Raw genomic sequence first — 12,429 nt, forward strand, 5'->3', positions numbered from 1 at the left:
AGAGAAATGGAAGCGTTAGACAGAACCAAGGCACTGCATAGTCCTCGGACTCAGGCCTATGGGGAAACTAACCGCTCAGCTATACTTGGGTACTAGACAGAACCAAGGTATTGCATGGTCCTCGGACTCAAACCTATGGGGAAACTAGATACTTACAGAGAAATGGAAGCGTTAGACAGAACCAAGGCATTGCATGGTCCTCGGACTCAGGCCTATGGGGAAACTAACCGCTCAGCTATACCTGGGTACTAGACAGAACCAAGGTATTGCATGGTCCTCGGACTCAGCCCTATGGGGAAACTAGATACTTACAGAAAAATGGAAGCGTTAGACAGAACCAAGGCTCTGCATGGTCCTCGGACTCAGGCCTATGGGGAAACTAACCGCTTAGCTATACCTGGGTACTAGACAGAACCAAGGTATTCCATGGTCCTCGGACTCAAACCTATGGGGAAACTAGGTACTTACAGAGAAATGAAAGCGTTAGACAGAACCAAGGCACTACATGGTCCACGGACTCAACCCTATGGGGAAACTAACTGCTCAGCTATACCTGGGTGCTGAGCAGAACAGGGGCATTGCATGGTCCTCGGACTCAGGCCTACAGGGAGACTAACTACAAAATATCCCAAGTTAGGAAAAGATCAAGCCCCACTTAGCCCTTGAGACGCAAGAGAGCTGCCCATGCATACGTTCTCTCTCCTTATCATCGTTACTGACGCAATTGGCCGACATACAATTCAAGCTAAAATCGTGCAGATCAAAGGAAAAAGGAAAAGCAGGCAGCGTGTACACAAATAAGCAATTCAAATAAATATAAAGGGAAATTAAATTCGCATTACAACAATGAGTTTGTAAAAATTGCATGGCAAGAGCCACATTACATAGAGGAGAAGCACAACAAAATAAAATGAAACGGCGTGAAAGTAGGACGAGCCGAGACGCCGGGGAGTCTACTGTTTTTGCTCAGGCTGGACAGGGGCAACCCCTGACCCCTCCGAGCCCTGGCCTGAGGGGACGGCTTGCAAGGGTACGGCGGGAATAGCTGCTTCCTCAGTGGTGGGAGTTGGATCATCGGAAGGGATCTCCACTATCTCTTGGGGCACCTCCTCGCTCGAATGCTCCCCCAGTTCAGCTGCCCCCACCTCTTCAACAATCTCCCTAACCTTAGGGTCTTCAAGGGCGGCCTCGCGGATAGTGGGGGGGTAATACACGCTCTCTGCCTTCCATAGGTCAGACGTGGCCTCCACCCCAGCTTGTTTGAGGGCCTCAGCCCAAACCTGGGAACAGTATTGCCTACACACCTCCGGGACTTGAGCTTTGTAGAGGGCCTCTACCGCAGCCACCCCATCAGCGTAGGTTGCGGTCTCAACCTCCTCCTTAGCACTCTCGGCCATCACCCTGCCATGGTCAGCCTCGTCTTTAGCCCGCCGAGCCTGATTTCTGGCCCATTTAGCCTCCCTTTGGGCCCCCTCGGCCTTTGTCACCTGAGCCCACAGATCTGTGATCAGATCCCTCGCGGTCTGAAATTGCTCCTCCGCCTCGCCCAGGCGCCTTGTCTGCTCCTTGGCCTGGTTCTGAGCACCCTCAAGACCAGACAGTGCACTGTCCCGCTCCCTGGTCACCGCCTTCAAATCCTCTCGGGCCTTGGCGAGGTTAGCCTCGAAATTCTTCAGAGCCCCGGTGGCTTGGAAGTGCCAATCACGCTCCCGTTTGAAGGCCTCCTTCTGGTCGTTTGCCGCCCCCTCCAACATAAAGATAGCTTGGACAGCTTGCCAGAATAACCAATGTGCTATAAGCCTAATAAAAGAAAAAGAGTGGGAGAAGAGTCGAGGTTATAGCCCTTACCATGCCCACATATCGCTTGAGGCTGAGGAAGACCTGCTCGCTCATCAAAGAGTTAAGCTCAGCCATGTTTGCTGGGAGTAGTAGGCTCCTCTCCAGCGCATCAGCCACGCGCGCACCTTCGCCCTCATTGAAGTCCCTGAGGGAGGCGTTATCCCTCAAGGGCTCCCCACGGAGCATCGGGGCTGGGAGCCAGGCCTGGGCCTCGGAAGAGGTGGTGTCGACGACCTGCCTCTCTTGGCTCTTGTCACCTATTTTAAGCTGCTTGGACGGCCGCAGAGTAGTGTCCTCCTCCTGCGAGGACACCATCTTATCCTCCACAGGCCTTTTACCCTTATCCTTCTTCTTCTTGGGGCCAGCAGGCACGAACCCAGAGGGCGAGCGCGTCTGAGAAGGAGAAGGAGGGAGCTTCTGCAGAACGGAAGTCAACCTAGTCTTTGAAGGTGGAGTGGGAGGTTTCTGTTGGGACTCCCCCGGCTGGCCTTCTCTCAGGTCTAACAAGTTGGTGGTGGGCTTCCTCTTGTAACCCATTCTCGGCCGAGGAGGGGCTTCTGAAGCAAGGAGGTCTGCTTCGGTCAAACTGGGATCACCCAAGTCCCCGGGAGGGTTTTCGGACAAATCAAGTTGAGCGAAAATGTCAAACGCGTCCCCTTCCCTTTCTGGAGCTTCCTCGACGGCCTCGGCGAACGGTTGGGAAGAGGAGGGGACGGCTAGTGTGACAGCTTCCTGGTCGGAGGGCTTATCGGGGAACGAAAATCCGTCCTCAGTCATAGTAATCCTCTGAAGCCCAGGATCGTTGGCTCGGATGACGTGCTTTGGAACTGGGAACGATTTCTGGGTAGGTTTATACCTCAAAATTATGTGGGCGGCCCTAACCTGATTGTCGTCCTCGTTTATATACACCGACGCCCTCAGTACCTTTTGCAAATCTTCCTGGTTGACCAGATGGAAGTGACGCTCAAAAGCGTGCGGGTCTGCAAACGGAAAGCACCACTGCGTTAGTCAAAAAGAAAAAGGGGGAAGAAAAAAGGCGAGAACTTGAAAACTCTCCTGCTTCCCTCTGCCCCACCTGGTTTTTCCCTCTATCGTTGGGCAGTGAAGGCCATCGTGCCACTCCCCTGACACGATGAGGAAATCCTCGTTGAACCCCTTACTGGACTCGGGGAGGCACTGAATGAGCCACACCCTGTCGTCTCTCGTCTTCAGGTAATACGACTTGCCCTTAAGAAGTTGAATGTTGTAACACCAGTTCACATCGTGGTGGGTCAACCTCAGCCCCATCTTCTCGTTCAAGGCGTCCACATAGCCCAGAATCCTAAAGATGTTTATCCCACACTAGGTGAGGGCCAACCGGAAGTGCGTGAAGTAGTCCCTCATCACCGGCCCCATGGGGATCGTCATCTCCCCTTCAAGGAAGGCGACAATGGGAATTACCACCTCGCCCTCCTGTCTGTGTATGCGCCACTCCCCGTCCTCACAATGTCTCAGGCCTACATTGCCGGGAATTCTGTGGTCAGTGATGAATTTCTTCATCGCCTCCGCAGTATCGACGTATTTCTTAAACCTAACCATCCCAGTTGACACCTAAAAGAACTAAGAAAGAACAGGCGAAGTAGAAGAAAGGGTAGAGAGAGAGAGAGCTCAGAGAGAGATAGAGTGACTTACTGAAAAGAGGGGGAGCTCCTCGGACAGGCTTTTTGTGCTGGAGGTGCTAGTGAGAATGTGGCTGAACTCAGGAGGGGCGCATGAATATTCTTGATTACAAATGAGGAACAGGAAGAAGCGGTTCGTACGGGTATTTATACCCCAAATCGAGGAGCCACGTGGGTTTTTCCCGCCCATAAATGCGAGACGAACTGCCACCGTTGGATGGGTAATGCCTCATTAGACGTGGGGAGCACAGAGCCGCTTGAATTTAATGATGGGCATGTTACGTGCTCCGAAACGTCAGCGACATGCCTTGGGCAGATGAATAGACCCCAGTACTGATGGGGGGGTAAGGCCGAGGATGTCAAAATCCTTCTCCCCGCCCGAGGATGCGTGTAGCAAGATTTTGAGGGGCTATTGTGGGGTCAGAAAATCGGGTAGCCTCGGCCCACTTTAAACCAGGCCCAAATGGCCCACGCCGAGGACGACCCTGTCCTCAGTCGTCCGAGACCTTGGAAAAACACGAAGATCACCCCACCACAGGACTCCTTGAGTATCCGAGGAGGGGAAGGGCCCAGTGCCACGCGTTGGCAACAAAAGTATAAAGAAGGGGCAAGCCCTGGGCGAATTGTTACCTCGGCATTGAATACACTCACCTAACCCTTTTGGCCGCATTAATGGGGATGTAACCCCTTGATAGGGCAGCATCGATCAGGGTGAACCACTTGAGCACGGACATGACCTTTGGTGGGACAGACGGTCAGGGAGGAGGCCAATAGATGATCGAAAGAAGGAAGAAAGAGTGGAGGAGAGTGAGAGATATATAAGGAAGGGAAGCAAAGTGTAAAAGGGGGGTTTTTTGAGAGTTTTTGGAGAGGAGGGGAAGGAAAAGTCCCCTCGGCCAGGGGCCGAGGAGCATCCCCCAATTGTAAATTGGTCTTAGTATCTTTCAATAAAAGAGAAGTAGTTTATGCTTCATGAACGCCGGCGAGCGCTAAAACCTTCGATCCACTCTCTACAAATTCATTGTTCTGGGTTCGTTAGGCCTTTAACCCATATCCTTTCGGCTTGGGCTACAAAAACAGACCCTACACTTCTTATTCTCAACATTTTACTTTAAATTTGACATTTTCTTTTTTATTCTATGCATAGTTTTCTCACACAAAAAGGTTACTTCTCTCTCTCTCTCTCTCTCTCTCTCAATATGTTTTTCATTTTTTGTTTGATTTTTTTTATTGCATCAATTCTTTAGGTTGATGAATTTTTGTGTTAATTAGAATTCTACTTTGGGTTGATGCAATTTAGTTTTGTGTTTTAAGTTGTTATCTTTTATATTCTCTTTGATTAAATATTATCCTACTGCATTATATATAATATAATGTTATTATATTACATAGAATGACTTGGATAATTTGATGTTTATTGTTATGTATTTTATTTTTACTCTTTAATAATCAGATTATAATAATGATTAATACTCACCTTTTGAATACAATTTGGTTTAAATGTTCTTTTCTGTTGTTAAGTGGTTGATTTTTTTTTTTTTTTTTGATGAATAAACAATAAAGTGGTTGAATTTATGGCTTGTTTTGAAACCGATCAAATAGGTAAATCAATCAAATTTGCAAAATCTTAGAACCATTTGAGAATCATTATATCTAATGACACAACAAATTTCAATATATATATATATATATTGTAACTATTGAGTATAGATTATGCTTAATGTATAAAAACAAGTAATATTTGTAAAAGTGATCTACACTAATCACATTCAATCATCTAAAAAGTTGTAAAATAATTATGAAATTTAATGTATTTGACCATGTGTAGAATTGTTGATTGATTTCATGTTAGGCAAAGGACTGGTGGGTCAAGTCTAGCGTCCTGTAGAGGTGGAGGCCTAGTTAGGCAGAATAGCATCACATTGGCGCTGGGCTACCACCTTTTAAGGGAATAAAATTGTGCATTCACCATCATCTATAACTTTTGATGAAGTAAATAGGGTTTGATTTACCTTTGTGAGAGTGCCTTTTTTTCTCAGCACAGTGGCCCAAAGATCCTAGGCAAAATGATTGTTCTTGGTGGATTGGACTCGGTTCACCACAGCTAAAAGGCTGTTTAAGAACCAAGTGGTGCACAAAGCAAGCTCCCTACAACACAAATAAACTAACAAACGGAAATATCTGTATCGAATGACAGTTCAACAACAAGGAAATGCACAACAAATAAAATACAGTATAAGAAAAAGTTAGGGGTTCTCGAATTAGTGAGAGGCATTTTATTAATTTTCCTTAGTTATGGTTATAGTGCTCACTAAGACATGATACAAGGTTTAACTAAGTTTAAAAATTACAGACTTTGATAGCTATTCAAGCTTCCAAGACTTGTAAAGTTTGAAGTTTTTGAATTCGAGTATGTGCTTTAGTAGCTGTCTTTGGGATACCGGGAGCGGTTCCTCTATTTTTCTTGAACTTTACAGAGTTCCTTCAATGGCTCTGTCTTTTTTATAAACCCAGAAAAATGGCAATGAAGGCCTGAATAAAGAAAATTAGTGAATCGAAATCTAAATGTCCCTCAGCATGGATTCTCCCTTCCTTTTATAGCGCGGTTCTAGGGTTTCGGGGTACCGGTGATTTCTCCCTTTTGCCCCTTAGAGTTTGTGTTGTGCCAGTTTGCTCAGGGGCTGGTCGTTTCCTTTTTTTCTCATAACTTCTTACTTTTAGTGCGACCAAGCGGAAAGCCCCTAGCTGGTTTTCCATTTCAAGGTTCCCTTCGTTTGTTGATCTTCAGCTATTTGGCCCTTTCTTCCAGCTTTTGGTTGCACTCTGTCCTTGTCATTTTCCCCAAATAGTTGGAATCTTTACTGCCGAGTTGAAAGCTCCTCCCAGTTACCTCTTTTTTTTTTTATGGTTTTCTCATTGTTGGTTCCTTAAGGCACAGTTCCTGCGTTTTGCTTCGTACTTTCTGATCCCACTGTATGTCTGGGCGCATGAGACTCGTATGCTCTTTGTCTTTTATCCCTATTTTGAATCCGCTTCAATCTTACTTCGCACGTCCTAGGGATCCCCGGACTCTGGTGACTTCGGGGATCCTGGCCCAGCTCTTCTTATTGGGCTCCTTTTGGTTTATTAATCTTGGCCGGCTAGGCTTCTCCCTTGCTTCATGTATTTTAAGGTTTGTTTTTCCATGGGTTTTTGGATCTCAATTCTTTGAACCTCTCACCCTTTTTTTTTTTTCATTACGTGAGCCCAACCCCTTTTTTCTTATTTTCTCTAGCTTCATATTTCATGAAATTAGCCCAATGTGCTATTTTGTTGGGCCTTAGACTGTGATCCATTTTGAACCCCAACAACCTTCAATACTTTTTAACTGAAATCTCATTTTGTTTTAAATACACAATAGTAAGTGATAGAGAGTTTTAATTTTCACCTTCTATTTAATTAGTGGGTGATGTGATAGTTTCTCATCAAAATAAAAAGAGATTCTAGTTAAAAAAGTACTAGAGGTAACCCAGATCCTAATAAATAAGTGTTTAGTCCTAACCATTGGCATTGCAAGCGCTTGATGATATCAATTGATAATTCTTGAAACCAACATTTGACTTAAAGTAAGTAGTTTTTAATTGACTTGTTGATTAGATCCTTCAGTACCATTCCAAAACAAAGTCATGGCTGTAAACAAAAGCAATGTTGGACCTTTGGTCTTTCTAGGATTGTTGATGAGTTTAGTTTCATTGGATTAACTTATTTTGCTTAAAAATAAAGATATTAAGTAAATAAATTGAAAAATAAACTTAGCACACAGCATAATGACTACTCGCATTGTTTATACTTCATAGACAACAATATATCAATTTTTTTAAAAATTTTAAATTAACTCATGCACTCTTCTTCAAACAAGATCAAACCTGCAATTAAACAATAGCTATGGACAATGGTGTAATGCCTTAGGTATTTATTGGTATTCCCAACAAAAAATATATAAAGTTCAAATTCCTACTCCTCCAACCAAAAAAAGAAAAAAGAAAAAAAAACATAAGGGTGGAATGTTGTTGGATTATTAGCCTATTGGCAAGTCAATTTGTTAATATTTTTTGTACCCTACAACTACGTGTTTTACTATCATCCAAGCATTCAAAAAGCAGGGTCTTATCGTTTGGTCAATCTGCTACTCCATCCCTAATCACACAGATCATTCTGGTCTTACTCTTACCCTCCAATTCTCAGTTCTCACAAAGATTAGCTAGTCTATCCCTCATCACAAAGAGATAGCATTAATTCTGGTTTTACTCTTACCCTCCAGATCTCAGTTCTCACAAAGATAGCATTCGTTCAATTCTCACTAATTAAGAAATGGCGGAAGGAGCTCTGTTTGACGTTGCTAGTGGAATCATCGGGAAAGCGGGCAACCTAGCACTCCAAGAGATCGTGCTCATCTGGAGTGTCAAAGACGAGATAACAAAACTTGGGGACACAATTTCTACAATCAAAGCTGTCCTTCTGGATGCAGAGGCGAAGCAACACAACAAAGAAGTCAAAGTCTGGCTGAAAAGGCTTAAGGATGCCATGTTTGATGCGGATGACTTACTGGATGAAATCACCACTGAGGCTTTACGACGGGAAGTGATGACCCGGGACAAGAACGCAAAAGAGGTACGCATCTTCTTTTCCAAATCTAACCAGCTTGCATATGTTCTTAGAATGGGTCATAAGGTTAAGGCCATGAGGAAAAGGTTTGATGCGATCGCAGCAGATAGGAATAAGTTTCACTTAGAAGAACGTCCTGAAGAGAGACAAGTTGGGTATAAGGCAAGAGAGCAGACTTATTCTTATGTACATGCTGAAGATGTTATTGGGAGGGAGGATGATAAGAAGGCTATTATTCGATCTCTGTTGGATAATGCCAATGCTGAAGAGAATGTTTCGGTCCTTCCGATAGTTGGAATCGGAGGCCTAGGAAAGACGACAGTCGCTAAACTTGTCTTCAATGATGAACAAATCAAGAACCACTTTGAGCTAAAATTGTGGGTTTGTGTGTCTGATAATTTTGATGAGAGAATAATTGTTGAGAAAATTATGGAGTGTGTAACAAATAAGAAACCAAAAGACCTTCAAATGAACACATTAGTCAATAATCTTCAAAAAGAAATTAATGGAAAAAGATACTTGCTCGTGTTGGATGATGTATGGAATGAGAATTGTGTAGAATGGCGTAGCTTGAAAAGTATTTTGGTGGGTGGTAAAAGTGGCAGTAGAATCTTAGTGACTACACGTAGTGAAATAGTGGCAGAGATTACAAAATCTATGCAATCGCACTCGTTAAAGGGTTTAGATGATCAACAGTCTTGGTCTTTACTTAAGAAGATGGCGTTTAAAGAGGGGGAAGAATTGAAGAATGCAAGTTTTGAAAAAATTGGGAATGAGATTCTAAAGAAGTGTGGAGGGATTCCGCTTGCTATAAGAGCAATAGGAGGTCTGTTGTCTTTAAAAAAATCTGTAGGAGAGTGGCAATCATTCAAAGACAATGAACTTTTGAATATATCACAAAATGTCAATGGTATTTTACCAACATTAAAGTTGAGTTATGATTATCTCCCATCACATTTGAAGCAATGCTTTGCTTTTTGTAATATATTTCCAAAAGATTATGAGATTGAAAAGGCGAGTTTGATTTATATGTGGATGGCACAAGGATTCATCAAATTGTATAACGAAAAGAAATGTCCAGAAGATGTTGGTGATGAGTATTTTAAGGATTTGCTTTGGAGATCGTTCTTTCAAGAAGTTGAAGAAGATGAACTTGGCAATATTTCAAAATTCAAAATACATGATCTCATGCATGATATAGCAATACAAGTATCCAGATCAGAGAGCACCACCATTTATTCAAAAGAGAAAGTCATTGATGAGAAAATTCGTCATGTATCATTTGGGGATACATTGTACTCATTGTCGGATATTCCGATCTCATTATATAAAGCAAGAAGGATAAGAACATTTCTTTTGCCATGTCAACCAAAGTATGATACCATAAGATCAAATGATTCAACTTATAGTGCAATTGTGGCTAGTTTTAAGTTCATACGCTTGTTGGATTTGCATAACATGGGGATTAAAACAATTCCAAGTTCTATCAAAAAGTTGAAGCATCTAAGATATCTTGATCTTTCTGAGAATGAAGACATTGAGATGCTTCCTAATTCTATTGTCAAGTTGTACAATTTGCAAACACTTAAACTCTCTTGGTGTACAAGGCTTAAAGAATTGCCAAGAGATATTAACAAATTAGTCAACCTCAGGTTTCTTGAGATTGATGAGTGTTCGGGTTTGACTCATATGCCAAATGGACTGGGCCAATTGACTAATCTACAAACATTGTCAAGATTTGTGATAATTGAGGGTAGGATTGATTCAGTGCCTAGGAATTACGGTGAATTGAAGGAACTTAACAGACTAAATGAGTTAAGAGGAAATCTGTCAATCGTATCTCTCAAACAAGTAAAAGATGCCCCTTTAGAGTATAAGGATGCAAATTTGAAAGAGAAACAATGCCTTGATAGGTTGGACTTGAAGTGGGTAGAAGAAGACATTAATGAGAAGGGTGCTGTTGGTTATGATGACATGTCATTGGAAGCCTTGCAACCGCATATAAATCTCAAAGCATTGAGTTTAGAGAGATACGGGGGAGTGATATTTCCACATTGGTTTCTGTCCCTCAAAAATCTTGTCCAATTTCAATTATATGATTGTAAAAAATGCCAATATCTTCCACCGTTGGACCAATTGCCTTCTCTCAAAGTTATCTATTTGTCCAGCTTGGATTCTTTAGAGCACATATCAGATTCAGAGAGAGATAACAGTGATTCTTTATTCTACCCATCTTTGGAGTCACTCGGTATTTTGTTTTGCCCTAATTTAAAGGGATGGTGGCGGGGAAGGAGGGATTCTCTTCCTTCATTTCCTCATCTTTCTGTTTTAGAAATTTGGGAGTGCCCTCAGCTGACTTCCTTTCCTTTGTTTCCATGTCTCGAAAGATTGACTCTAGTGATATGTAGCTTGAAGCAGTCATTGGAGAGGATGATGATAAACAACAAGACTTCAGGGAATCTACCATCAATCGCTTCTTCTTCTTCTTCTTCTTCTACAATTGTTGCCCCTCTCTCCAAATTAAGTTACATGAGAATAGAAGAAGCTTTGCCAGAGGAGTGCCTACCAAATCTCATTTCTCTCCGTACTCTATCTCTATGCCAATGTCCTCTTCCTCAAGGCATTCGATATCTTACGGCACTTCAACATCTGGAAGTTAAGTTTTCTGAGGTGGTTGATTTATTCAATGATTGGGATGAGATGGAATGGCAAGGACTTACGACCCTTCTCTCTTTGCAATTCCATTCACTTTCGATGGTCTCTCTCCCAATGGGACTTCAATATGTCAGCTCTCTACAAAATCTCCAAATTACGTTTTGTCATAGTTTGATAGCTATACCGGAGTGGATCTGCAAACTTAAATCTCTTAAATCACTTGATATTTGGGATTGCCCTAATTTGGAATCATTGCTAGAAGGATTCGGTGCCCTTACCTCTTTGCAAACACTACACATTAGAGGATGTCCCATCTTACTGAAAAGATGCAAGAAGCAAATCGGGGAAGATTGGCATAAAATTTCTCACATTCCCAATTTGAAAGGAGATCTTGAAAAAGAGCCAGGTATATAAATGTCTACCATTTTACTCCCAACCTTCAATTAAAAAAAAAAAAAATCCAAAAGCCCAATTCTTCTTCTCCATTGTTCTCTCTCAACGTCTGTATTTCTTGGTGATTAAATTTCAAATGAAGAAGAACCAAATGAAGAAGCAAAGAAACCTGCTCGTAAGAATTAGGACTTAATTAAAGCTTTTGGGTGCTGCAATTGTTCAACAACACAACAACTCACTCACTGGTACTATCTCCTTTCTTTTCTTTATCTGCTAATAATTTTCTCACTCACTGGTACTATCTCCTTTCTTTTCTTCGAACTGGACACCGAAATGAATAGAAGTTGACAAAAATGTATCAAATGAAACTAAAATGGACCGAAATGCTATACAAATGTGGCCGTTTAACATAAGCGTAACAACAATAAATATTACACTTTTAGATATTCATATTATATAGATTTGGATTGAAATTATGGTATTATGCACCATTTTTAATGGCATCAACATCACAATACATCCCCTACCTGCCCTTCATTTTTGTTTTTCTTTTACACTTCTTGGGCCAGCATTCTCTTTGTTCTGTTTGGGCCTCAATTCCTTTTAGACATGAGTTAAAATTTGGACCACAACATTCTCTAGTTTGACAAACTTATACCCAAGAGAGGGCAGAAACATAAAACAAGAGTTAGAACTTAGAATGATTCATGGACAAGTTACTGCCAATCCACCTGAATTTATCATGACATATGAAGGTACAAGTAGCCACTAATTTTTAGCTTCTCTTCTTAAAAATGTATGACCTTTTACCTACATGTAGTAATTAAAAAAGAAGAAGATTGATTTCCCCAACCAATTTGTTATATGTTTTACACGAATACTGTAGTTCAACTATCCACCAGTAAAATTAATTTTCAATCAATATCAAACATGGAGTACCAGTTTTTAGCTGTGAAAATACATATTAGCTCCCACCAATATATCTAATCTTTTGTTGAATATTTCGACCGCACTAGCGAAGCTTGCTTGTGACATCCAATCCTACCCAATTTTATCATGCACCAGTCAATCTTTCATTGTTTTTTTCAACACTACCATAGCTAAAAAGTATCCTTGATCTCCAATACATTATTTTTCCCCAAAAAACCAAACAAGGTAAGTATTACAAAGGCATTGAAACGTAAGCATAGTGACATGCTCTGAAGTGCATTAAACAATTGCTCTTAAAAAGGCAAAGTAA

General features: G+C 41.9%; 1 protein-coding gene across 1 annotated transcript; it reads left to right on the top strand.

The window, feature by feature from the left end:
• The first annotated feature begins 7,847 nt into the window (after positions 1–7,847).
• LOC112028082 (putative disease resistance protein RGA1) lies at positions 7,848–11,210 on the top strand. Its single transcript, XM_065773001.1, has one exon. It carries the CDS (start codon positions 7,848–7,850, stop codon positions 11,208–11,210), a length of 3,363 nt encoding a protein of 1,120 aa, XP_065629073.1.
• Positions 11,211–12,429: the final 1,219 nt, after the last annotated feature.

The sequence above is a fragment of the Quercus suber genome, unplaced genomic scaffold, assembly GCF_002906115.3.
Source record: "Quercus suber isolate HL8 unplaced genomic scaffold, Cork oak 2.0 scaffold_67, whole genome shotgun sequence".
NCBI classification, from domain to species: Eukaryota; Viridiplantae; Streptophyta; class Magnoliopsida; order Fagales; family Fagaceae; genus Quercus; species Quercus suber.